The 24873-nt window shown below is 35.2% G+C and overlaps 1 protein-coding gene across 11 annotated transcripts in view; it reads left to right on the forward strand.

Moving 5' to 3' along the window:
* LOC123552875 (inositol 1,4,5-triphosphate receptor associated 1-like) overlaps positions 1-24873 on the forward strand; it is a 146435-nt gene that overhangs the window by 67619 nt on the left and 53943 nt on the right. For all 11 annotated transcript variants that reach the window (XM_053541169.1, XM_053541168.1, XM_053541170.1 and 8 more), the window contains 2 exons: positions 3153-3284; positions 6869-6966. In XM_053541169.1, the coding sequence (XP_053397144.1) occupies positions 3153-3284; positions 6869-6966 (230 nt within the window). The remainder of the gene's footprint in view (positions 1-3152; positions 3285-6868; positions 6967-24873) is intronic.

The following is a 24873-nucleotide window of genomic DNA, read 5'->3' on the forward strand; positions in this document are numbered from 1 at the left end:
ACGGAGATCATGGGCATGTTGGGTGCTGAAGTGTTTGTAGTAACTTTTTTGCAGAGTTGCTTCAAACTGAGTGGTTGTGGTTTGAGAAGACCGACTCAAATTGCCTATTTAGTATATTGGCCTTGGTGGCAGGGTCAGTATATGTTAGACCCTCATGCTTAAGAGGTGCTACACCACAATTTTCTGTTTTCTTATGTTTTATGAAGGAATAGAATTTCTTATTTTTACCTGGTTGTGAATCGTCCATGAATATGACTGATTCTAGGTAAGACCAGTATGAGTTCCTTAGCTGTTTTTGGATGCTATATTTAAGGGCTTTGAAGGTGTTACTTTTACATTTTTAGAACAGGGGTGTTAATTCCCTTTTTGCAGTTACGCCATTTTCTTCCAATGTTTACCAAATTAATTTCTTACTAAAATCGGACTTATTTCTTTGAAAATTGGATGAAAATACACACTCATTTATTTGATAACATCAATCAACATTATTTTGGTAAGGGTAAATACATGTTGATGCATTTCTGTTCTCTATTTTTCATGTCAAAATCATCAGTATTTTTATACGAAAGTGGGTGGGTAAGGTAAGACATCATGCTCGACTTTTCTCAGTGATTGACTCTGAATTAAAGCTTTGCCAGTAAAAGGGGCATAATAGTCAATAGCTTTGAATGTAACAGAGATATTAGACATTACATGTATATAAAACTTTAACAAAAAATGTAAGTTAAAAAGTGGCATAACGCTGTCAAAATTCAAATCAAGAGTTATGAGGATTGTTTCTTCTGGTGTATACATTACTGTGTGGCCAAAAATATTGGATTTTGTCTCCAGTTATGTGTCCGCGCGCTTAATTTATGTCGATAAAAAACCTCCAGTTTTGAGACCCCAACTCCAGCTGAAAAATGGCCAACCTCCAGTTTTGGGATTCTGAACTTATCACATGTATGATTCCGGCGATTAAGAACTGACAATAACGTATCGATTGATTACTGATAAGATAGCAAAAAAGGTGGCGAGATTAGGATACATGTACTTTTATGGCAGTAAATCTGACACATTTGTCAATCAAATATGGATATGCCCACTTTGAAATGTTATCCAATCATATTCCAGTTCCGAGTAGCTAGACATCTCTACTGTACCTTCATTTGACTAGAGGGCAGAATTAAAATAATTGCAGCCGACTATTCTATGAAGTCGCCAATTAACATCAATCAGTGTTTATGATACATCTGTTTCTATACACGTGTTTATTTAACAGTTTGCAGATGATTTATAATGGGTGCGTTTTAACAGTTTACACTTGCAACAATTATAGGTACCGTATCATATGCAATTGGGGATAATTAACTTTTAATAACTCTCTGTTTGCGGGCGGTGAAAAAGTATTTTCTTTGCTCAATTATATCAGTCATTTCCAATTTAAGTAAAGCTAATTCGTCAGATTTTCTGAAAGAATTTTTGATTTTAATAGAAAAAAAAAAAAACATTTGTAAATGAAAAATACTTTAGATATTAAACTACCAAATCGTAAAGTAAGTAAATAATAGATCGTTATTGAGGACTGAAACACGGTGCGTGTCCGTTTAGATTTTAATACTGATATGCAATGGCTGACGAAAAACGTAAGTAGCGGGTTGCAGACTCGGAAAAAAATACATTTATAAATAAAATATACTTTCGATATTAATCTATCAAATCGTAAAATAGGTAAATAATAAATCTTTATAGCGGACCGAAATACGGTACGTGTCCGTAAAGTTTTTAGCACTGCTACGCCTAATGGCTGCCGAAAAACGAAAGTACATGTCTGCAGACGCGGAAATGAGATGCCCTCAGCTGTAAACTCGGGACTTTTTTTAAATTTTCACTTAATTTTCTTGTAGTATGCGCTTATAAGACGCATGCCCTTCTAGGAAACGAAGATAATTATGATCCCCAAAACTGCGTCTTATACGCGAATATAGACGGTATTTATGTCCCTTTTCTTCTCGTAATCATTTATCAGAATATATAAGAGAAATTGTTAAGAAAAATTGAAGAAGATTATCTAGTCAGTAGTCAGACTAACAACAGATAGGCAACCTAGTTAAATAAGGGTACGAAATGTAATAAAGTTTATTATAAGGTTATGATAAAAGTTTATTGATCTTTATATGTGAGAAAGGTGATGTCAGAATTTTAAATAATTACTTTTTCAAAAACCATTTAATGTTACAGTAAGAGTTATTACAGGTATGATTTACACCATTACATTTATTGATGTGTTTATTGTTACTGCATGTCAATAACATGCTTTAAATTGCTTTTAATGCAATGCAAAAAATGAAAAACACTGTGCTTGTTGAATGAGCGTGAGCGTGCTATAGGGTATTCAAACATGTTAGACTGCCATTATAAGACACACTGACAAAATAGGTGACTTTTGTATACTAAACTTTCAAGACATATTAAAGGATACTTTCAAAGTCATTCAATAAGTACTGAGGTATGCAATTTTTTTCATTATTATCCTTGGAATGTATATCATGTTTTAAGAGTCTGATATGATATTAAAGTTAAAATGTGATTATGTAAAAGACTCCTACAATTGAAAAATTAAACAAGACTTACCTAGTAAGGTGAAGTTTAGTTGTTATTTCATCCAACACAAACCTGGTGAGAGTTATAAATTATAGATTCGATCGGAGTTGAGCATTTGTTTCTGAAAGTTCCAAAACTACTGTATTTGAAATCTGCTCAGTTCAGGCTTTGTAAGATTTCTATTTATAATCACTGTTACCACCAAATTCTATTTACCATTCATTTTCATATTTGATTTTAAATTGGTGGATGCTAGAGTTCTGGACTTTGGATTTCAAAATCGTTTTGTCATTTGTTTGGTAGATCTTTTGGATTTCTGGAATTTATTGTTTTGATAAGTAGTTTTCAGATCCTTAACTTTATAAATGCCAGTGTAACAGTCAATTTTTCTCAAGTCAGTTTTTTGCTGGACTGTACAAAGAATAGGTAGAGCGTTTGGACTCACCAGTGCATCTGCATCGGCGACCCTATAAGCCGTTTTTGTTTAAGCGTTTTTTGTAGACAAAGGGTGGACCCTTTTTCCCATTTGATGCATATACAAGTTCAATGAATTTGCTTGTTTTTTTCAGAATCACTTGGCAAAGAGAAGGGACTATATTCGACAGAACAAGATGCCACAGCTGTCGGAACTGTCAGAGAAAGATTCACCAGAAAACAACAATGAAGAAAAACAGATTGCTGCCCCTGTGATAAAACCAAAGGTTTGTATCAGATGTTATTTGGCAGTCTCTTTTGTTAATGTTAAAGTTAAAGAACATTAATTTTGATCTATTTCATTTAAAGTTTTCAGTTATTTTCTTAATGGAACATAAAGATTGTGATTTTTGAGTATATAGAAGTTGGTTCTTGCTTATGCAAATCCAAGTTTACCTTTTGTTGTACAAGTTTATGCTAAACAGAACTTATAGGGCAATACTCTTATTTAAAAATAGTCGAAGATAATGCATAAAAAGCTAACACAATGAATATTAACATATTGATTATGTTATTCTTACAAATGAAGACTTTCCTGTTTTGCTCTAAATGGATGAGACTAACATTTCATTGATATAATTTATGTGGTAAAGCACTAATGGCTTGAGTTTCAAGGGTATGAAAAGAATGATATCTACTGCTTACAGCAATCCAAAAATAGATGATACAGTCAAACTTGGTCACTTGAACTCGATAGGACCAGCAAAATTTGTAGCACCATTCCTGTGGCACTTGATGTTGCCATTTCTGTAGCACTTATATTGTCATTTCTATAGCACTTGATATGGCCTTTTCTTTAGCATCTTTCATGGCCATTTCTGTAGCACTTGATTCTGTAGCACCTGATAAGATCATTCCTGTAGCACTTGATGTGGCCATTTCTGTATCACCTGATATTACCATTCCTGTGGCACTTGATTTGGCCATTTCTGTAGCATTTATATGGCCATTTCTGTAGCACCTGACATAGCCAATTCCATAGCACCTGACATGGCCATTTCCATAGCACCTGGTATGGCCATTTCTGTAGCACCTGACATAGCCATTTCCATAGCACCTGGTATGGCCATTTCTGTAGCACCTGACATAGCCATTTCTGTAGTACCTGATATAACCATTTCACTAGCACCTGATATGATCATTTCTTTAGCACCTGATATGACCATTTCTGTAGAATCTAATAAGATAGTTTCTGTAACAAATTGCGATCATTCCTGTAGCACTTGATATTACCATTCCTATGGCACTTGGTTTGGCCATTTCTGTAGCACCTGACATAGCCATTTCCATAGCACCTGACATGGCCATTTCCATAGCACCTGATTTGGCCATTTCTGTAGTACCTGATATAACCATTTCACTAGCACCTGATATGATCATTTCTTTAGCACCTGATATGACCATTTCTGTAGAATCTAATAAGATAGTTTCTGTAACAAATTGCGATCATTCCTGTAGCACTTGATATTACCATTCCTATGGCACTTGGTTTGGCCATTTCTGTAGCACCTGACATAGCCATTTCCATAGCACCTGACATGGCCATTTCCATAGCACCTGATTTGGCCATTTCTGTAGTACCTGATATAACCATTTCACTAGCACCAGATATGATCATTTCTTTAGCACCTGATATGACCATTTCTGTAGAATCTAATAAGATAGTTTCTGTAACAAATTGCGATCATTCCTGTAGCACTTGATATTACCATTCCTATGGCACTTGGTTTGGCCATTTCTGTAGCACCTGACATAGCCATTTCCATAGCACCTGACATGGCCATTTCCATAGCACCTGATTTGGCCATTTCTGTAGTACCTGATATAACCATTTCACTAGCACCTGATATGATCATTTCTTTAGCACCTGATATGACCATTTCTGTAGAATCTAATAAGATAGTTTCTGTAACAAATTGTGATCATTCCTGTAGCACTTGATGTGGCCATTTCTGTATCACCTGATATTACCATTCCTATGGCACTTGACTTGGCCATTTCTGTAGCACTTATATGGCCGTTTCTGTAGCACCTGACATAGCCATTTCAAAGGTCAAGAGGATTTTTTTCCTGTCCAGTCTATAACTTTGTCATGCAAAGCAGGATTTAGATATCAGTTGGCACAAATATTCCCCTGGATGAGACAACATGTCATGCGCAAGAACCAGGTCCCTAGGTCTAAGGTCAAGGTCATATTTAGAGGTCAAAGGTCAAATTCAAGAATGACTTTGTACGGAACATTTCTTCTTCATGCATGGAGGGATTTTGATGTAACTTGGACCAAATGTTCACCACCATGAGGCACCCTTGTTTTTAGAATTACATCCCTTTGTTGTTACTATAAATAGATTTTATTGTAACTTTTTTATTACTGGCGGTAGAGAAAAATCGAGACCACTTATCTGTGGTACAGCATGCATGTTACATCCAATTTTTAGGTGTATTTTGACCTATCTCTACCTGGTAAAGAGTTTCTTGTGGACTTATATTATATAGATTTTTTTTTTTTTTTTTTTTAAAGATTAATTTCCCTTTGTTGTTACTATAAATAACTTACATGATAACATTTTTATAATCAGCCAAAAAAATTCAATATGAAAACAACTATAGGTTTTTATCTATATAAATTTTAATCCAAGTGTTTTGTTATAACAGATTGTATATATAGTACAATATTGTTTATACATCATTGACAGATATCAGTTCATTATGTTATACTGCAGTAGAGAAAATAAGGTGCCTTCCAGTAGGGGACTTTGTATTGCATGGCAATACTTCATTCACTTGTTTCATTCAGATATGCACTGAGGTTGAACAGACAGGACAGACAGGTTATTTTCTGATGTCACAGGATCTGATAGCTCAGATAGCTTAGGGTCACCATGAGCTTCTGTTGATTTCTTAGGGTCATTTTGTGGGGACTCAGATTTCTTGGACAGATCACTTTGCTTTTCTGACATTTGATTTGAATTTAATTTCTCTTTAACTTTACCAAAAGATGTTCGAATGACCGGAGTACCGATGATGTGTTTAAGTTTTATTTTCTTATTATAATATTTGGAATTATGCAACATTTTTCGATAATTTAGGTAAGTTTCAAACAATTTTTTTTCCGACTCATTTTGATGCATGAAAAAGCGTTTAGCGACCGTGATGAAAATCATACTAAATGCCGTACTATGCACCGTTTTATGTAAACAACGCGTTTCGAGTTGGCAACAAAATTTTGCGAATAAACTATAATTAGAGTTGGAATTTTTATGATTATTTGCATCGTTTTAGTTCAACTTTCACAAGAAATCAATCTAATTGGGAAAAATCTTCTTGTTTTGGGGAATTTTGAAGTATTTTTTGGGAATTTTGACCATTTTTGTCAGTTGGGAAGACGCCGAATTTCGGAGTCAAATTGGCGCAAAAAAAATCACTGGCATCTGATATGGCCAATACTGTAGCACCTGATGTGGCATTTGCAGCTGATGTGGTAATTTCTGTAGCACCATATCCATTTCCATAGCACCTGTTATGGCCCTTTCTGTTTCACATTGGCCATTTCTGTAGCACCTGATATGGCCTGTAGCACCAAATGTGAACATTTCTGTAGCCCCTTATATGGCCATTCTTGTAGCACATGATGTGACCATTTTATAGCTCAGGATATAGCCTGTAGCATCTGATATGGCCATTTCTTTAGCACCTGATATGGCCATTTCTTTAGCACCTGATTGGCATTTTCTTTAGCAACTGATATGGCCATTTCTTTAGCACCACCTGATATGGCATTTTCTTTAGCTATTTTGTGTGATAATTTCAGGCTGACAAACCAACATCAGAGGTGAATGGTGATGTGATAATGCCAAGTATACCAGATGAATTTCTTCACAAACTTGGTCTCATGCAAGATGACAAAAGGTTTGTAATTTGTCAAGCACAAACTATAGGAAGCAGACTATCATAAATATGGTTTCTATTTGTGGATCGGGTGCGAATATTAAAAAGTGGCATGTCTAAAAATATAACTGCAGACTGCAACAGATATTGATTAGGCTTCTGACTATAAGTTGTTGAACAAAACTGAAATAAAAAATCTGCATTGTAGAACGAAAGCTAAAATTGACTGAAAATTTCAGAAATAGCCACTTACGCAGATGGCAGTTTTCATATATTAGGTTCATAACAATCCTGAGGTGTGGTAGATGCATAATACTTTAAATGAAGCAGTTAGTGATCTAGTACCTCATCACAGAAAACCATTTAACCCTTAGCCTGCTGGCGGCAGATGATTCTGCCTTTGCGACCAGTGCAGACCAAGATCAGCCTGCACATCCGTGCAGTCTGATCATGGTCTACACTGTTCGCTATTCAGTCAGTAAATTTTCAGTGAAAACCCCTTTGAGTAATAAGTGGTACTGTCCAAATTGAAAGATGGACCAGTCCATTAGAGAAATATAGCAGGTTAAGGGTTAAGATATAGAACAAATTGAGACATTCATTGATGTAGGCTCCAGAAATAACCAGTAGCAATTTAAAACTTCCATTGTTCAGAGTGTGTAGGTGTTCTGAATATAGAGCTGTTCTATTTTAAATCATATACTGGAAGAAAAGATGTATTACTTTGAAAGTAAATTGGTATGCAAAGTTTACAGTGACAAGTTATCCTATTTATAGAACAAGCATTCTTGTAACGTCTTCTTTTTTGTAGAACAAAATAATCAGGAATTGATGGATCTTGCTGGAACATTTTTCTTCCCAATGAAACATTTTGTGATGAAATAACAATGGAGATATTTAGCTCATCTGAGCATGAAGTGCTCATGGTGAGCTTTTAGGATCATCGGATATCTGTTGTCTGCTATTTCCTTAACCCTTACCCTGCTAAATTTCTATAATGAACTTGTCCATCTTTCAATTTGGACAGTACCATTAACTGTTAAAAGGGGTGCTTACCAAAAAGATACTGACTGAATGGCGAACAGTGCAGATCTTGATCAGACTGCATGGGTGTGCAGGCTGATCATGGTCTACATTGGTCGCAAAGGCAGACTCAGTTGTGTACAGCATTTTAAGTGTTAAAGAACATCATCTCCTACACATACAAGCCAATTTCAACCAAACTTCGCAGGAATGTTCCTTGGGTGGTTTCCTTTGATATTCCCTCAAATCTAGATAATCTGTGTAGAATTCTGGTTGCCATTGCAACCAAAGGACAAACTTCAAAAATGTTCTCCTTGGAAATAGGTTACCAAATTTTGAAAAAGTTTCACAGACATGATCTTTTGGGTGGCTTACCAAATACATTCAAACTATTCCATTTTGTTAAAGAGAAAACCTGGCTGTTATATGGCTACATGAAAACTTTGAAAATCTTCTCTGAAATTGTTGGCCAAGTTCACAGCAATGTTCCTTTGATGACCCTCTGCCAAATTCCTTCAAACATTCTTTTTCATAAACCTCACACACTTGTTCACTGTGAGGAACTGATTTACATTGCACAGGTTTCATAACTTTGCATTTTTCTACACTCTCTTTAGTACTTCTTCTATATTTTTAGCTCGACTATTCGAAGAATAGGGGAGCTATCCTTCTCGCCCCGGCGTCAGCGTGAGCGTGAGCGTCACACAAATGTTAAAGTTTGCGTACCACCCCAAATATTTTCAAAGTCCATTGAGATATTGCTTTGATATTTTGCATACTTGTTTACCATCATGACCCCAGTCTGTAAAAAGGAGGAGGCAACTCTATCAAGCATTTTGACTGAATTATGGCCCCTTTTCGACTTAGAATAAATGTTAAAGTTTGCGTACCACCCCAAATATTTTCAAAGTCCATTGAGATATTGCTTTGATATTTTGCATACTTGTTTACCATCATGCCCCAGTCTGTAAAAAGGAGGAGGCAACTTTATCAAGCATTTTGACTGAATTATGGCCCCTTTTCGACTTAGAATAAATGTTAAAGTTTGCGTACCACCCTGAATATTTTTAACGTCCATTGAGATATTGCTTTGATATTTTGCATACTTGTTTACCATCATGACCCTAGTCTGTAAAAAGAAGGAGGCAACTCTGTCAAGCATATTGACTGAATTATGGCCCCTTTTCGACTTAGAATAAATGTTAAAGTTTGCGTACCACCCCAAATATTTTCAAAGTCCATTGAGATATTGCTTTGATATTTTGCATACTTGTTTACAATCATGACCCCAGTCTGTAAAAAGGAGGAGGCAACTCTATCAAGCATTTTGACTAATTATGGCCCCTTTTCGACTTAGAATATGCTTATTATAATGTTAAAGTTTTACTCGTTGCTTATATTATACTATCAAGCACTGAGAATAGTTGAGTGCGCTGTCCACTGACAGCTCTTGTTGTTACTCTTACATATAGCTTAATCGGTAGACTATCTCCTTAACTCTGTGAATATAGCCAGTCTATATTCTAGTTCCAATAATATTACAATCAGTTCTCTGCAAAAATCTGTAAAAGAAACTGGCATTTGTCACTTACTATATAAAATTAAAGAAAAAATACAAAAATCTGAAATTTGTGATAATTTCTAGTGCTTTTTAGATACTATATCCTCAAAGGATATTTATGAAACACAGTCAAATTTGAATTTTTTTACCTCACCTGAGCACAAAGTGCTCAAGGTGAGCTTTTGTGATCGCCCTGTGTCTGTCGTCAGTCATCCGTCCGTCCATAGTGAACAATTTGACTGTTAACTCTGTAGAGGTCACAATTTTGGCCTAATCTTAATGAAACTTGATCGGAATGTTACTCTTAATAAAATCTTGGACGAGTTTGATATTGGGTCATCTGGGGTCAAAAACTAGGTCACCAGGTCAAATCAAAGGAAAAGCTTCTTAACACTGTAGAAGTTACAATTTTGGCCCAATCTTAATGAAACTTGGTCAGAATGTTACCCTCAATAAAATCTTGGACGAGTTCGATATTGGGTTATCTGGGATCAAAAACTAGGTCACCAGGTCAAATCAAAGGAAAAGCTTGTTAACACTGTAGAGGCCACATTTATGACTGTATCTTCATGAAACTTGGTCAGAATGTTGATCTTGATGATCTCGAGGTTCAGTTTGAATCTGGGTCATGTAGGGTCAAAAACTAGGTTACCAGGTCGGATCAAAGGAAAAGCTAGTTAACACTCTAGAGGCCACATTTATGACCATATCTTAATTAAACTTGGTCAGAATGTTAATCTTGATGATCTATAGGTCAAGTTCAAATCTTGGTCAGGTGGGATCAAAAACTGGGACACTAGGTCAGATCAAAGGAAAAGCTTGTTAACACTGTAGAGGCCACATTTATGACTGTATCTTCATTAAACTTAGTCAGAATGTTAGTCTCGATGATCTTTAGGTCAAGTTTGAATCTGGGTCATGTTGGGTCAGAAACTAGGTCACCGGGTCATATCAAAGAAAAAGCTAGTTAACACTTTAGAGGCCACATTTATGACCATATCTTAATGAAACTTGCTCATAATGTTAATCTTGATGATCTTTAGGTCAATAGGTCAGGTGAGCGATACAGGGCCTTCATGGCCCTCTTGATTAAATTTCTTTTTATTAAATTATGATCAGTTTTTATACGCCCGTTTGAAAGATGGGACGTATTATGGGAACGCCCCTGGCGGGCGGGCGGGCGGCGTCCACAGACTTTGTCCGGAGCATATACGGGCGTATATTGTGACATTCTGGCACTCTTGTTATCACTGATATTATAACTATCTATTCATGTTGTTTTTTTATCTATGTTATGCAAAACTATGTAAAGTCAAATGTAAGTTGCATAATCTAATCTTACTTAATGTGATAATTGTATTTATAGATTGTGCATGTGATTTTATATCTAAACAAATCAATCTTACCTTATCTTATCTTTATCTTATCTTATCTTAGGTCCTTTAGTGTTATGTTCAAAATAGATGAAGCAGCTGACCAAAAAAGAAAATATGCATTACAACATAGAAAAACACTGCTTCTATATCCTTTCCGCACCTTTAACGCAATAAAACGTATTAGCGTCTGATGGCCCTTTCACGTTTGCTTGGAATCAACATTTATTACACGAAATTCATTTTGAAAATATTTCTGAAATGTCTAGGTCTGCAGCTCTCAAATACAGAAATATCTTACACCTGAGGCATATACTGACACTTTCAGACAACATCAAAAAGGACCTTTTGAGCTATTTGACGAAGTTTCAAAAATCTCTATATACTCTTGCTTTGTTGAACCCTGTGGGATTAGTGTTTATTCCGAGTTCAAATATGTTTTCGTAGATGAAAAGCTGACATGTCGTGCTAAAGCCCAGGTATTTTCAAATCTTTAGAAAATGCTGAAAATTGACGCGAGACTACATAAAAATGTGCCAGTTGTCCTAAGGATATTGCACATGAAATGTATATAATGATAAGAGAGTAGTTGCTTCTACTATGTTGAATATTCAGACCTATGAAAAATATATCAGAAAACAATTTTGTAAAAGATTTAAATACATTTTATGTAAATAACAAAAAATATGGCAGCCAGATTATCAGTTAGGCCATTGTTATCCCTTAATCGATATTGTTGGAATTAAAAGACACAAATTTAAGTCACTGATTACTAGTGTTCTAAAGTTCATAAAGCTTTTAGTTTTATGTTAAGAATAGATCAGCTTAGAAATTTTATTGAAAATATTTCTATTTATGTACTTTCATATAACCAGGATAACTACAGACATTCCCTATGAATCATAAATGTGTTTCGATTTTTAGCGGGACTTCACGGTGATGTTTAACAACGTTCCGTCAGTTTCGGATTTGTATTTCAACTGTTGTTATACGCCCGTTTGAAAAACGGGACGTATTATGGGAACGCCCCTGGCGGGCGGGCGGGCAGTCAGCGTCCACAGACTTTGTCCGGAGCATATCTTCTACATGCATGAAGGGATTTTGATGAAACTTGGCACAGTTGTTCACCATCATGAGACGGAGTGTCATGCGCAAAAACCAGGTCCCTAGGTCTAAGGTCAAGGTCACACTTAGAGGTCAAAGGTCAAATTCAAGAATGACTTTGTCCGGAGCATATCTTCTTCATGCACAGAGGGATTTTGATGAAAGTTGGCCTAATTGTTCATCATCATGAGACGGAGTGTCATGTGCAAGAACCAGGTCCCTAGCTCTAAGGTCAAGGTCACACTTAGAGGTCAAAGGATACAAGAAAGAAAACTTTGTCCGGAGCATATCTTCTTCATGCATGGAGGGATTTTGATATAACTTGGCACAAATGTTCATCACCATTAGGCGGAGTGTCATGCGCAAGAACCAGGTCCCTAGGTCTAAGGTCAAGGTCACACTTAGAGGTCAAAGGATACAAGAATGAAAACCTTGTCCGGAGCATTTCTTCTTCATGCATAGAGGGATTTTGATATAACTTGGCACAAATGTTCACCACCATGAGGCGGAGTGTCATGCGCAAGAACAAGGTCCCTAGGTCAAAGGTCAAGGTCACACTTAGAGGCCAAAGGTCAGATACAAGAATGACTTTGTCCGAAGCATTTCTTCTTCATGCATGGAGGGATTTTGATGTAACTTGGCACAATTATACACCATCATGAGACGAAGTGTCATGTGCAGTTCCCTTTTTAGAATTACTTCCCTTTGTTGTTACTATAAATAGCTTATATTGTAACTTTTTCATTACTAGTCGTAGGGAAAAATCGAGACCACTTTTCTGTAGTACAACATGCATGCTACATCCAATTATGAGGTGTATTTTGACCAATCTCTACCTGGTAAAGATTTTTGTGTGGACTTACAATTTTTTTTTTTTTTTTTTTTTTTTTTTTTTTTTTTTTTTTTTTAAGATTACCTTCCCTTAGTTGTTACTATAAATAACTTATATTGCAACTTTTTTATAATTGACCGTAGGGAAAAAACAAGACCACTTTTCTGTGGTACAACATAGATGTTACTTTCAAATTTTAGATGTATTTTAAGGTATCTCTACCTGGTAAGGAGTTTTTTTGTGGACTTACAAAAACAAAAGACTTACAATGATTACTAAACAACCACAAAAATAAAATTCCATTTGCAAATACATGTGCTAGAGTAAAGAAATTTGCTGTGACGGGCGTATATTGTGACATTCTTGCACTCTTGTTGTATTGTGAGATGCCATGATGTAGAGAATTTCTATGGATTTGTCATTTTGATAAAGGCCTTAAGGCCGAAACGTTAATAAAACTGAGCAAAAACTATAGTCTTTGAACATTCGATATCCCTCATGGTAATAACTCAGTAAAAGCAGGTTTCTCAGAAACTACTTGACCGAATGTTTTCAAAGTGCACACACATCTTTTGCATCATGAGATGACTTGACATGTTAGGTTTCTTCACTCCAGTTTACATTTTTGCAAAGTTATGCCCCTCTTTAACTTAAAAATTTGCGGAACAATTTACAGGAACTGTTATACTGAATGTTTTCAAAAGAACTAAGTAAATTTTGGTAAATCTTTTTATATATAAGATAGTAATATGTAGAAGTGTTTTAAATAGTTAAAATGCTGTCATAAGACAGATCTTGTTTTATAAGTTTAATTTTTTTTAGCTCAAATATTCAAAGAATATAGAGCTATTGCACTCACCTATTTCACGTGTTAAGTGCAAAAAGGTACCAAGTGCTGGTAATTAAAGAAGGTTTAATATGGTACCTTTTTGCATTAATTCCACTATTTGTAGGTGCTGACGTCACCATTTGGTTAAGTTTTTGTATGTAAGCTGGTATCTCAGTAACCACATGCAAAAAAGGTACCAAGTGCTGGTAATTAAAGAAGGTTTAATATGGTACCTTTTTGCATTAAATCCACTATTTGTAGATGCTGACGTCACCATTTGGTTAAGTTTTTGTATGTAAGCTGGTATCTCAGTAACCACATGTGGGAATAATAGATTGAAACATAACACACTTATTCACTGTGACGAACTGACTTACATTGCACAGGTTTCATAACTTTGCCTTTTTCTGCAAATTATGCCCCTTTTTCGACTTATAAACTTTTGGTTAAGTTTTTACATGTAAGCTGGTATCCCTTTACCCGGAAATGGGAATGGATTGAAACTTCACACACTTGTCCTCTGTGATGAGCTGACATGCACTGTTCAGGTTACATAGCTTTGATTGCATTTCTACTGGTACAAAAAGTATGCACCGTTTTACTTTTATATTCATTCATTTTAATAGTTTAATTCAATTAACACATGAACAAGGCAGTTCTGGTGACAAGACTGTTGAATAGTCGAGCATTGCTGTCCTCTGACAACTCATGTTATGTTCATATAAATTTGATACTTGACACACGTTTTTCAGTAACATATCATTTCCCCAAGAGGATATTCACATTGTTATAAAATTGTGCTATGTAATAACGGTGTCTTATTTTCATTTTGAAGTCATCTAAAGGGCAAATAGCACACAGTTTTATCCTGTCTGATTCTTATGTTTCCATTATCTCTGGAAATTATTTTTCAATTTTATGTACATTTTAAAACATAATTATATCATTTGACCAGTGTGCCCAATCACATGATCGCGCTACGTCATTTTGAGCACGAAAGTGAAAGTGGAAAGGTAAACAAAAATTATAAATCAGGGCGTAAGTTTTTTATTCAGTATATTGTGTTAATATCATGCACATGGTTTGAAAACACTACCCCCGGTACTACGATTTCCTCACCAAAACCTTCTCGATTTAACGCTATTCCTGTTCAATTGACTTGCAGTGACAAGTCTTCAGAGTGCACATTGTCGAAGATGGTTGAACAGGAATAGCGTTTAAACGAGAAGGTTTTGGTGTGGAAATTGTAGTACTAGGGGTAGCACTTTCAGTTAGGTTTTGAATCATGTGCATGATATTAACACAATATATTAAATAAAAAACTTTCACCCTGATTTATAATTTTTGTTTACCTTTCAACTTCCACTTTCAAGCTCAAAATGACGTAGCATGATCACGTGATTGGGCACACTGTAACTGAAGGGTTCATGTAGATACTGTTTTCAGGCAAACAGTAGAAATTAATTATGATACTTCCACAGCCATGCCTTCCTTGTTTCCTTTACTGTATTTTAGAAAGGGTTCACTTTGTTACTCTGGTAGACATGGGGTCGCGAGTTCGATCTCCGGGTGGGGCGTATGTTCTCATTGACAATTTGATAAAAGACAGTGTGTCTGAAATCATTCGTCCTCCACCTCTGATAATTGATGTGGGGAAGTTGGCAGTTACTTGTGGAGAACAGGTGTGTACTGGTACAGAATCCAGGAACACTGGTTAGGTTAACTGCCCGCCGTTACATGACTGAAATACTGTTGAAAACGGCGTTAAACCCAAAACAAAAACAAACAAACTTTGGTAGAAGTAATGTATGACAGTCAGAAAATCCTAATTTTAATTCCTAATGGAGGCTTACATGAACAAAACTGTTAAAAGAATGGTATCAAACAAATAGTAAAGGAGTGCAAAGTTTAAAGACCACAAGTTCAGGTCATGTTTGTATGTATGTGCATTCCCCGCAGGATATTTTTATGTTAGAACTCATAATATTTACAATGATATAGATGTTCAGCATATATGTTTACAACTAATGTTTTTAAAAGCAGCATGCTTAAAACAGTTGCAAACACAAACTGACAAAGTAAACAGGGATTACTTACCATTTGTATTCATTGGAATGACACTAACATGACTACCACATTCTTTTTTTTTTCAACTTGTCAGCTTTTCATTGTTGATAAGGACTTCAGGTGCCCCTCTGTGCATTATTTCATCCAACCGGAACCTAGATAGAACCACCAACCTCCTGTAAGCCGGCTGGATGGCTTCCTCACATAAAGAATTGTATGCCTCAAGAGAGGCTTAAAATTGAACCCAAATTTGTAAGTGTCAAGTAATTTGAAGCGATCATTGACCATAACCGCTTGGCCGTGGAGGCATGCACCTACTACAGTTTTAATCACTCTGTTTTAAAAGATAAATTGCAAAGCATCATGAAGGCCATTCTTTTTAAATCTTTCTTTTTCATGCATTTATTTGATCACAGTCTGCTGTAAATTGATTTGTCAAGTATTCCTTTGATCACATTTTTGCCATAAATACTCAGTGTCAGTGTCTTCATATATTTACAGGCAAAATTGTTTCAAACTTTCACATGTGAACACCATGCAATGATGTCAGTATCAAAAGAACAGGCAATTGTTCTCAGGGAGATTGTACTTTACTAACACTGAAATGTTATTTGTGTAAATGCTGTAGTTCTCATACATTGTCAGAAAAAGTTTATATAAAAAGAAATTGAAGGGATATAATTTTAGAGTTACAGCCCTTTGTTATATTCCATTGTGTGGTAATGGTTCTTGATCAGACAAGATTAGTGTTTCTGGAAATGTCAAATCTCTTAATTAACAGTTAGAACAAAGCTTTGTATCAAGGTCATTACCAATGATTTGTCATAATAAAAATAATATTTAAATAAATCATACCTTTTAAGAAAAGACTAAAGTGTTAGAAGTTTTAGCCTTGCAAACATCATTGATTTCTTGAAGGTACTTTGTCAAGTTTATATGACAACAGAATGTCAGGATTCTCAGTTGAATTGAACCTATGGCAACATAGAGAAATATATTGACTACAAACAATTTCAAGTTGCTTTTATTGATAGAAAACTAAACAGAAAACTAAACTGTAATACTAAAGTTAACTATGAAGCTTTGGGAAAAAATGTAGATATCAAATTATTACATGATAAACATGTATATTGATAAAAAAAATTGATAAATTTAAAACCAGTAGTTTATTTCTTACAATAAGATTGCTTTAACAGATAAAAACTTTGTATACGGTATACTGAATGTGTCGTTAATATAATAGATAAAATAAAGGACACTGACACGTGTAATTCCTACTGTAATACGTGTGCACTTAAAAGTTCATAGGAAGGACATCACATTGTGTTGACAAAAATACAAATAGTGCTGATTCCAAGCTATGCATTTGATAATGATCAGGTGGTGGTTGTGCTATTGATGAAAGATATAAACGCCTACATGTCTCGGTGTAGATTTTAAGTATGGAAGAATTTCGATCACTCTGCGATCAAATTAACTTGGAATTTAATAATAATAATGAAAGGTAATATTTATGGTTAATTATTCTTTTTGATTTAATAATTCAATGAAAATATATATTATTTTTCTGTTAAGGGAAATGAAATATATTAATGTGTGAATATTTGACTGAATGACTGGCTGACTTTCTGAAAGGGTGTATTTTGTGTAAATAAAAACACATGTGTACAAATTGTTAACCTAAGTCATGCATTTTATAGATGTTTGGTCTTTTGGATATCAAATATTCAATCCAGATTACCCCTTACTATGCTGGACACGATTGGTTCTGCCTTTGCGACCAGTGTAGATCATGATCAGCCTGCACATCTGTGCAGTCTGATTATGATCTGCACTGTTCGCTATTCAGTCAGTATCTTTTCGTAAGCACCCCTTTTAACAGTTAATGGTACTGTCCAAATTGGAAGATTGACAAGTTCATTATAGAAATTTAGCAGGGTAAGGGTTACATGCAGAAACAGCGGAACAAGTTTATAGATATCTTGAGCAGCAATAATTAATGGCAGATAAACTGCAGAATTTCTTTAATTATCTGAATGGCTTTAAAGAAATGATGTAATTGATAAAATAGAAATTGAATGTTCCTGAAATCAACCAGAAATTTAAGTGTGCATTTGAGCTCAAGTCTTACACTGAAATATTCTGACACCATGCTTCATATTTTTTACAATTTTACAGTATTTTGTTAAAGTAGAAGCACGTAGCAAATTAAACAATTATTGTCCTGTCATACCTAAAAAGACCAAAGTTTAATTTCTATGTGATAATTAACCATGTTTTTTTTTTTAATTCAATATCAATACATCTCTGTCACTAGTTTTATGATTTCAGTAAAATTTCAGTGTGCTATTGACAACAAATGGTGCTATAAAAGTAATATAAATTTCATAGATTTATTTTTAGTTTAAATCAAGTCTTGCCTTAGGAAAATTTGTTAGATGTATTAACCTAACAAGGACCTTGGAACGTAGGTTGACTCTTGTCTAACAAGGACCTGATTGCATTAACAAAACTTACCCTGTCAAAAATTATGGCAAGAAGTAATGTTAGGATTGGACGCCATATTTGGTAACCTTCGTTCACATGGATTATTTTGTTTATCAAAATTGTCAGGTCCTGTGCTATGACTTCTTTAGAAGACTTGTGTCTACATGGCTTTATCTCTACTACTTTTTAATTTGAATTACCTAGGATGCCTTTGACAGGCCATTGTGAAGTGTTTTTTATCAATACCTTTTTTGATTGTAAATAATTTATCTGGTCTGAAAATCACACTTGACATATGAGCTGCGCCATGAGAAAACCAACATAGTGGCTTTGTGACCAGCATGGATCCAGACCAGTCTGCGCAGTCTGGTCAGGATCCATGCTGTTCGCTAACAGTTTCTCTAATTGCAACAGGCTTTGAAATCGAACAGCATGGATCCTGACCAGACTGCGTGGATGCTCAGGCTGCTCTGGATCCATGCTGATTGCAAAGCCACTATGTTGGTTTTCTCATGGCGTGGCTCATATGTCAAGTGTGATTTTTGTGCAAAAACGCTGTGTTCGTGATTTGGACTTGACACCTGCATGATAACCAGGAAGATGAGATACTAATGAAATTTTTAGACCAAAGTAAAATGATAGTATTTATTATTTTCTATGATTCTGTTCGTTTAATTTATGTTTAACCCTTAGCCTGCTGAATTTCTAAAATGAACTTGTCCATCTTTCAATTTAGACAGTACTATTAACTGTTAAAAGGGGTGCTTGCCTAAAAGATACGGACTGAATGGCGTACAGTGCACATCCGTGCAGTCTGATCATGATCTACACTGGTTGCAAGGACGGAATCAATCGTGTCCAGTATTAAAAGGGTAAATGCCATTTATAAAATGTATTCAGTTATATGATGGTGTTTATTTTACCATCCATTAGTGCCCCAGTGGTACCCGAGTTTCTTTGCAAGTAATTGACAGCTTCCCCACATGTCCGTCAAAGATGGACAAATGACAAATGATATTAGAATCAAATTGTTGAGAAAACTTTCAATGACAAGGAATGAAGTGCTGACATATAGGTTGATATGGCCCCTGTGCTCTTCATTCTGTGCTGAATAGATGCTTCTTATTTCATGTGCATGATAAAAGAAGTTTAGGTAGCTTAAGGGAAGGATACTACCGGATTATTTTGTTGGGCCTTACTTCATTTGTTATAATATTAAGGCAAGTGGGCCTCATTTCAGGTGTGTTTTGAAGGGTAGAACATATGAGCCGTGCCATGGGAAAACCAACATAGTGGGTTTGCGACCAGCATGGATCCAAACCAGCCTGCGCATCTGCGCAGTCTGGTCTTGATCCATGCTGTTCGCTAACAGTTTCTCCAATTCCAATAGGCTTTAAAAGCGAACAGCATGGAGCCTGACTAGACTGCGCGGATGCACAGGCTGGTCTGGATCCATGCTGGTCGCAAAGTCACTATGTTGGTTTTCTCATGGCACAGCTCATATGTCTTTTGTGTAGGTTGCTTTGGTATTCTGGTATGATTTTCTGGAAGTCTGAATAGACTTTATTTGTTTATTTAACTGATAAAATGATTTGCAATGCAAGTAATCTTAACAACTTAAGCATTAAAGCGGCGTCTGTAATGGGCTTCACAGTATGAACATTTTTGAAAGGGGTAGAAAGGTGTATTAAATACCAAAAAATTAAAGTATTATACAAGGACAGCCATTTAATTTAACTGCTAAATTTTATTTTGTGTCTGATGTTCAAGCACTGTATGTAGAACTCGTCACTGTTTACTCACCTTGTGAACATATAGAAGTGACATTTTATATTTGATTTTAATCACACACACAACTTAAGTCACAATAAGATCTCATTCCTTTCGAAAACCATCATGGGTTCTAGATTTACTGCCCCCAAAAGGGGCAAAATTTTCTATTTTGGCCTTTTCAGCCATATAGAGGTTTCATTTATGCTTTGATTTGATACAAATTTGCACAGAATGATTATCTTGATGATCTCTAGGCCTGGATCGGAACAAGGTCATGTCGGGTCAAAAACTAGGTCATCAGGTCAAATAAAAGGAAAAGCTTAGACAGCCTAGAGGCCCCATTTATGACCCTATCTTCATGAAACTTGGTCAGAATGTTTATCTTGATGGTTCCTAGGCCAAGTTTGAAACTGGGTCATATGGGGTTAGAAACAAGATAACCCAGTCAAATCAAAGGAAAGGCGTGTTAACACTCTTGTTCATGTGATGTTCATGAAACTTGGTCAGAATGTTTGTCTGCATGAAATATCGTATGAATTTTTATCTGGGTCATGTGGTTCAAAAACTAGGTCACCAGGTCAAATCAAAGAATAAGCTTGTTTACATCCTAGGGGTTACATTTTTTATTCTATCTTCATAAATTTTGGTCAGAATGTTTATTATCATGAAGTCTTGGACAAGTTCCTGTCTGGGTCATGTAGGGTAAAAACTAGGTCACTAGGTCAAATCAAAGAAAATGCTTGTTTACACTTGTTTTTGGTACAATCTTACTGAAAATTGGTCAGAATATTTGTTACCATGCAATCACTAGGTAAAACATGTTTACACTGTTATGTTGTGTTACACAGGTGAGCGACCTAGGGCCATCTTGTTTTATCTTGCAACTTGCCACATAATGTAATGGAATTTGTACTACATTTTAGAAATATATAGATATTTTACTCTGTTTTGCACCTGAATTAATTATATTCTCTTGTTTAGAGATCTGAATATGATTTACATTGAAACAATGAATATTTTGCAAATACCTTTGTTTTAATAATACCTCTGACATTGTTGATACTGCCAGAGACCTGAAGAATTTATGTAAAAGATTACAGTTAGTATTGATTGCTTCCTTGATTGGTTTTTGATCAAATAGGTGATAAGATCAATTTGTTCAATCAAAGTGTTATCAGTCTTAGTGTAGTGATTTTGATAAGAATGTATTACCTTTCTATCAAATATTGCTTCACTTGGATGTGATTTTGATAGCAATTTGATTCCATGTCAAGAACTTATAAAAATGCATTTTACATTTGATTCAAGATTTGATGTCAAAGGTCTAGTATGCCATACAAAAACAGAAATGGTAGTTTGTTGCTCAGATGAAATGTTACAGTTTACAGTCCCTGTAACAAATAAATCCTGCTAAATTTCTAAAATGGACTGGTCCATGATTCAATTTGGGCAGTACTATATATTATTCGAAGGGGTGTTCAATGAAAATTTACTGACTGAATGGCGAACAGTGCAGACCATGATCAGACTGCACAGATGTGCAGGCTGATCTTGGTCTGCACTGGTCACAAAGGCAGAATCACTTGCCGCGAGCAGGCTAAGGGTTCAGGATTTTTGAAACTCAATTGAAGACTAATGTTAATTTCCCTCTCTATAGTATAAGGGTACTGCTGTGGTTCTGAAATAGAATTCTTTCTTTTGTCATGAAACTATCGAGCATGCTTGTTGAAGGTACTGGCAGACGGACATATCCAGAGGGTTCCGGCTTGTACCTGAAATGGTTTCTGCAATGTACCCTAGAGCTCATATTCTACCATTACAGCTGTAAAAAAATATGACTTTTGAGTTAAACTAAACAACAAAGCCTATAAAATAGAAAATGTTATCTTTGTGAAAATTAGGCTAATTTACTATGATGTGGGGTTAATTTTACGGCTACACTAAGTGGAAAGATAACCCATTAAAACAAATATTTTGAATATAGATGATTTATCTCCCTTACAAGTGTGTTTGTTTCGCCTATAAAACATAATGAAAGTGGGTTTTGAACCAAAGTGAGATCTATTATGCTGAAATTATCTTCATTTTAGTGACACTGTAAAACTTTTATTACTTTATTTCAAGCATGTGATTGATACCAGCTGTAGCCAGTATTATAGAGCTTAATAGTAAAATTCTACATTTTGTATCCTGTATAAATAAAAGTATAGGGTAAGTATATTATAGCCGGGTTGTTGTGAGATACTGTAATGCATTGAAATCTGATTTCATTGTGACAGTGATCATAAATCTTCCCATTCAAAGGGTTTAATTGAAGGTGTATAGTATAATTCAGCAGGTGTAGTGATACCTAGATGGGATCCAAATTAGACCTTAAAAGTTTGGTGCTTAGATTTAAGGCTGCTCCAAGGTTTGTGTTTCTTTTGATAATATCTTTTTTGTATCACAGTCACATGATAGACTACATCTTTCTGCATAATAATCATTTTGATAATCAACAACACTATGTGAAAGGATAGGAGAAGTAGCATGTGTACATATTTTCGCTATAATCAGAGGACTAGCATGGTGTCAGCAGCAGAGTTTTGTTATGTTTTGCCTTGACTGCAGTTTTAGCGTTATAATTTTGACTTAGCTGAAATATAGTTGGTCTTTTAATTATGTTAACCCTTATTATGCTTGACACGATTTATTCTGCCTTTGCGAACAGTGTAGATTTTGATCAGATTGCACATCTGTGCAGTCTGATCAAGATCTGCACTGTTTGCCATTCAGTCAGTATCTTTTTGGTAAGCACCCCTTCTAACAGTCAATGGTGCTGTCCAGATTGAAAGATGGACAAGTTCAGTACAGAAATTTAGCAGGGTAAGGGTTAACCTATATGTAAGTTATAACATCAGTCAGTTTAAATCCAGTATAAGATAAAGTCAGAAAGTTATTATAGACTTGCTTTGATGTTAAATTTTGCTTCTAAAATTATATCCAATATGTCAAATTTCATGGAAGAGAGATAACTTTTGTTACTTTGACAAGAATATTGGGAGTACTGTCCCTTGAAACAATTACTTTTCTAGGGAGTTCAAAAGATAAAAAGTAATAGATTTGGATAAATACTCCCTATTATTTGTGAAAGGGTTTAACCAAGCTTGGGTGTAATCATCTTACATTTAATCAAGACTTAAAATATGGTTACCTTCTCTAATGACAGATGGGAGTCTCTAAAAGTGCTTTATCAACCTGATCTGTATATTTCAAAGATAAACTTTTCCGTTATCTGTCAGATTTTGACTTGTGTTTATAATTTCTCCCTACAGGTATCTTTATTAATTCCCAGGTACCTATTAATTGAACTTCTGTTTTTTCTTGCTTGCCCATTACTGCTGTAATTCTGTTTTTCCTGGTCTGCATTTAGGAGCTTGTATTAGTATCACAGAAAATTGCCAAACCTTTGCTAGTGTGTTATGTAACAATTCTGTATTCTGTAATTGTGAGTGTTTAAATCACTTTGCACTCCTCTCAAGGTAACTGTCACACATTATGAATAAGAAGATGCTGATGTGTATGTCTGACTTTTAAGGTTTTTTAGCTCGACTATTCGAAAAATAGGGGAGCTATCCTACTCACCCGGCGTCGGCGTGAGCATGAGCGTCACACAAATGTTAAAGTTTGCGTACCACCCCAAATATTTTCAAAGTCCATCGAGATATTGCTTTCATATTTTGCATACTTGTTAACCATCCTGACCCCAGTCTGTAAAAAGGAGGAGGTAACACTATCTAGCATTTTGACTGAATTATGGCCCTTTTCGACTTAGAATAAATGTTAAAGTTTACGTACCACCCCAAATATTTTCAAAGTCCATTGAGATATTGCTTTCATATTTTGCATACTTGTTAACCATCCTGACCCCAGTCTGTAAAAAGGAGGAGGTAACACTATCTAGCATTTTGACTGAATTATGGCCCTTTTCGACTTAGAATAAATGTTAAAGTTTACGTACCACCCAAAAGATTTTCAAAGTCCATTGAGATATTGCTTTCATATTTTGCATACTTGTTTACCATCATGACCCCAGTCTGTTAAAATGAGGAGGTAACTCTATCAAGCATTTTGACTGAATTATGGCCCCTTTTCTACTTCGAATAAATGGTAAAGTTTGCGTACCACCCCAAAGATTTTCAAAGTCCATTGAGATATTGCTTTCATATTTTGCATACTTGTTTACCATCATGACCCCAGTCTGTAAAAAGGAGGAGGTAACTCTGTCAAGCATTTTGACTGAATTATGGCCCCTTTTCTACTTAGAATAAATGGTAAAGTTTGCGTACCACCCCAAAGATTTTCAAAGTCCATTGAGATATTGCTTTCATATTTTGCATACTTGTTTACCATCATGACCCCAGTCTGTTAAAAGGAGGAGGCAACTCTATCAAGCATTTTGACTGAATTATGGCCCCTTTTCGACTTAAAATATGCTTATTGTAATGTTAAAGTTTTACTCATTGCTTATATTATACTATCAAGCTCTGAGAATAATCAAGCGCGCTGTCCACTGACAGCTCTTGTTTATGAGTAATGTTCAGTTTTCTTAGGGAAATTAACTTTTTTTGCTTCTTCAGTTTTATTATTTCTCTGTGACTTCACTTTATTATATACAGTTGAAAGTGTTTCAGGGAACTAGTTACCTTTAACATTATCTTAATTATGATCAGATAGAACATTACATGCCTGATTTCTAGAGAAGAATCAAGGCAAAATTGCATTTTGTACTTTTTGCCCAGATTTCGGAGAATTTCTCTGGTTTCCCCTAATCCATGCATTAATTTTATGACCATTTAATGGACATTAGTTAATCAAGACAACATGCAAATTTATATGA

The sequence above is a fragment of the Mercenaria mercenaria genome, chromosome 4 (assembly GCF_021730395.1).
Source record: "Mercenaria mercenaria strain notata chromosome 4, MADL_Memer_1, whole genome shotgun sequence".
Taxonomy (NCBI): Eukaryota; Metazoa; Mollusca; class Bivalvia; order Venerida; family Veneridae; genus Mercenaria; species Mercenaria mercenaria.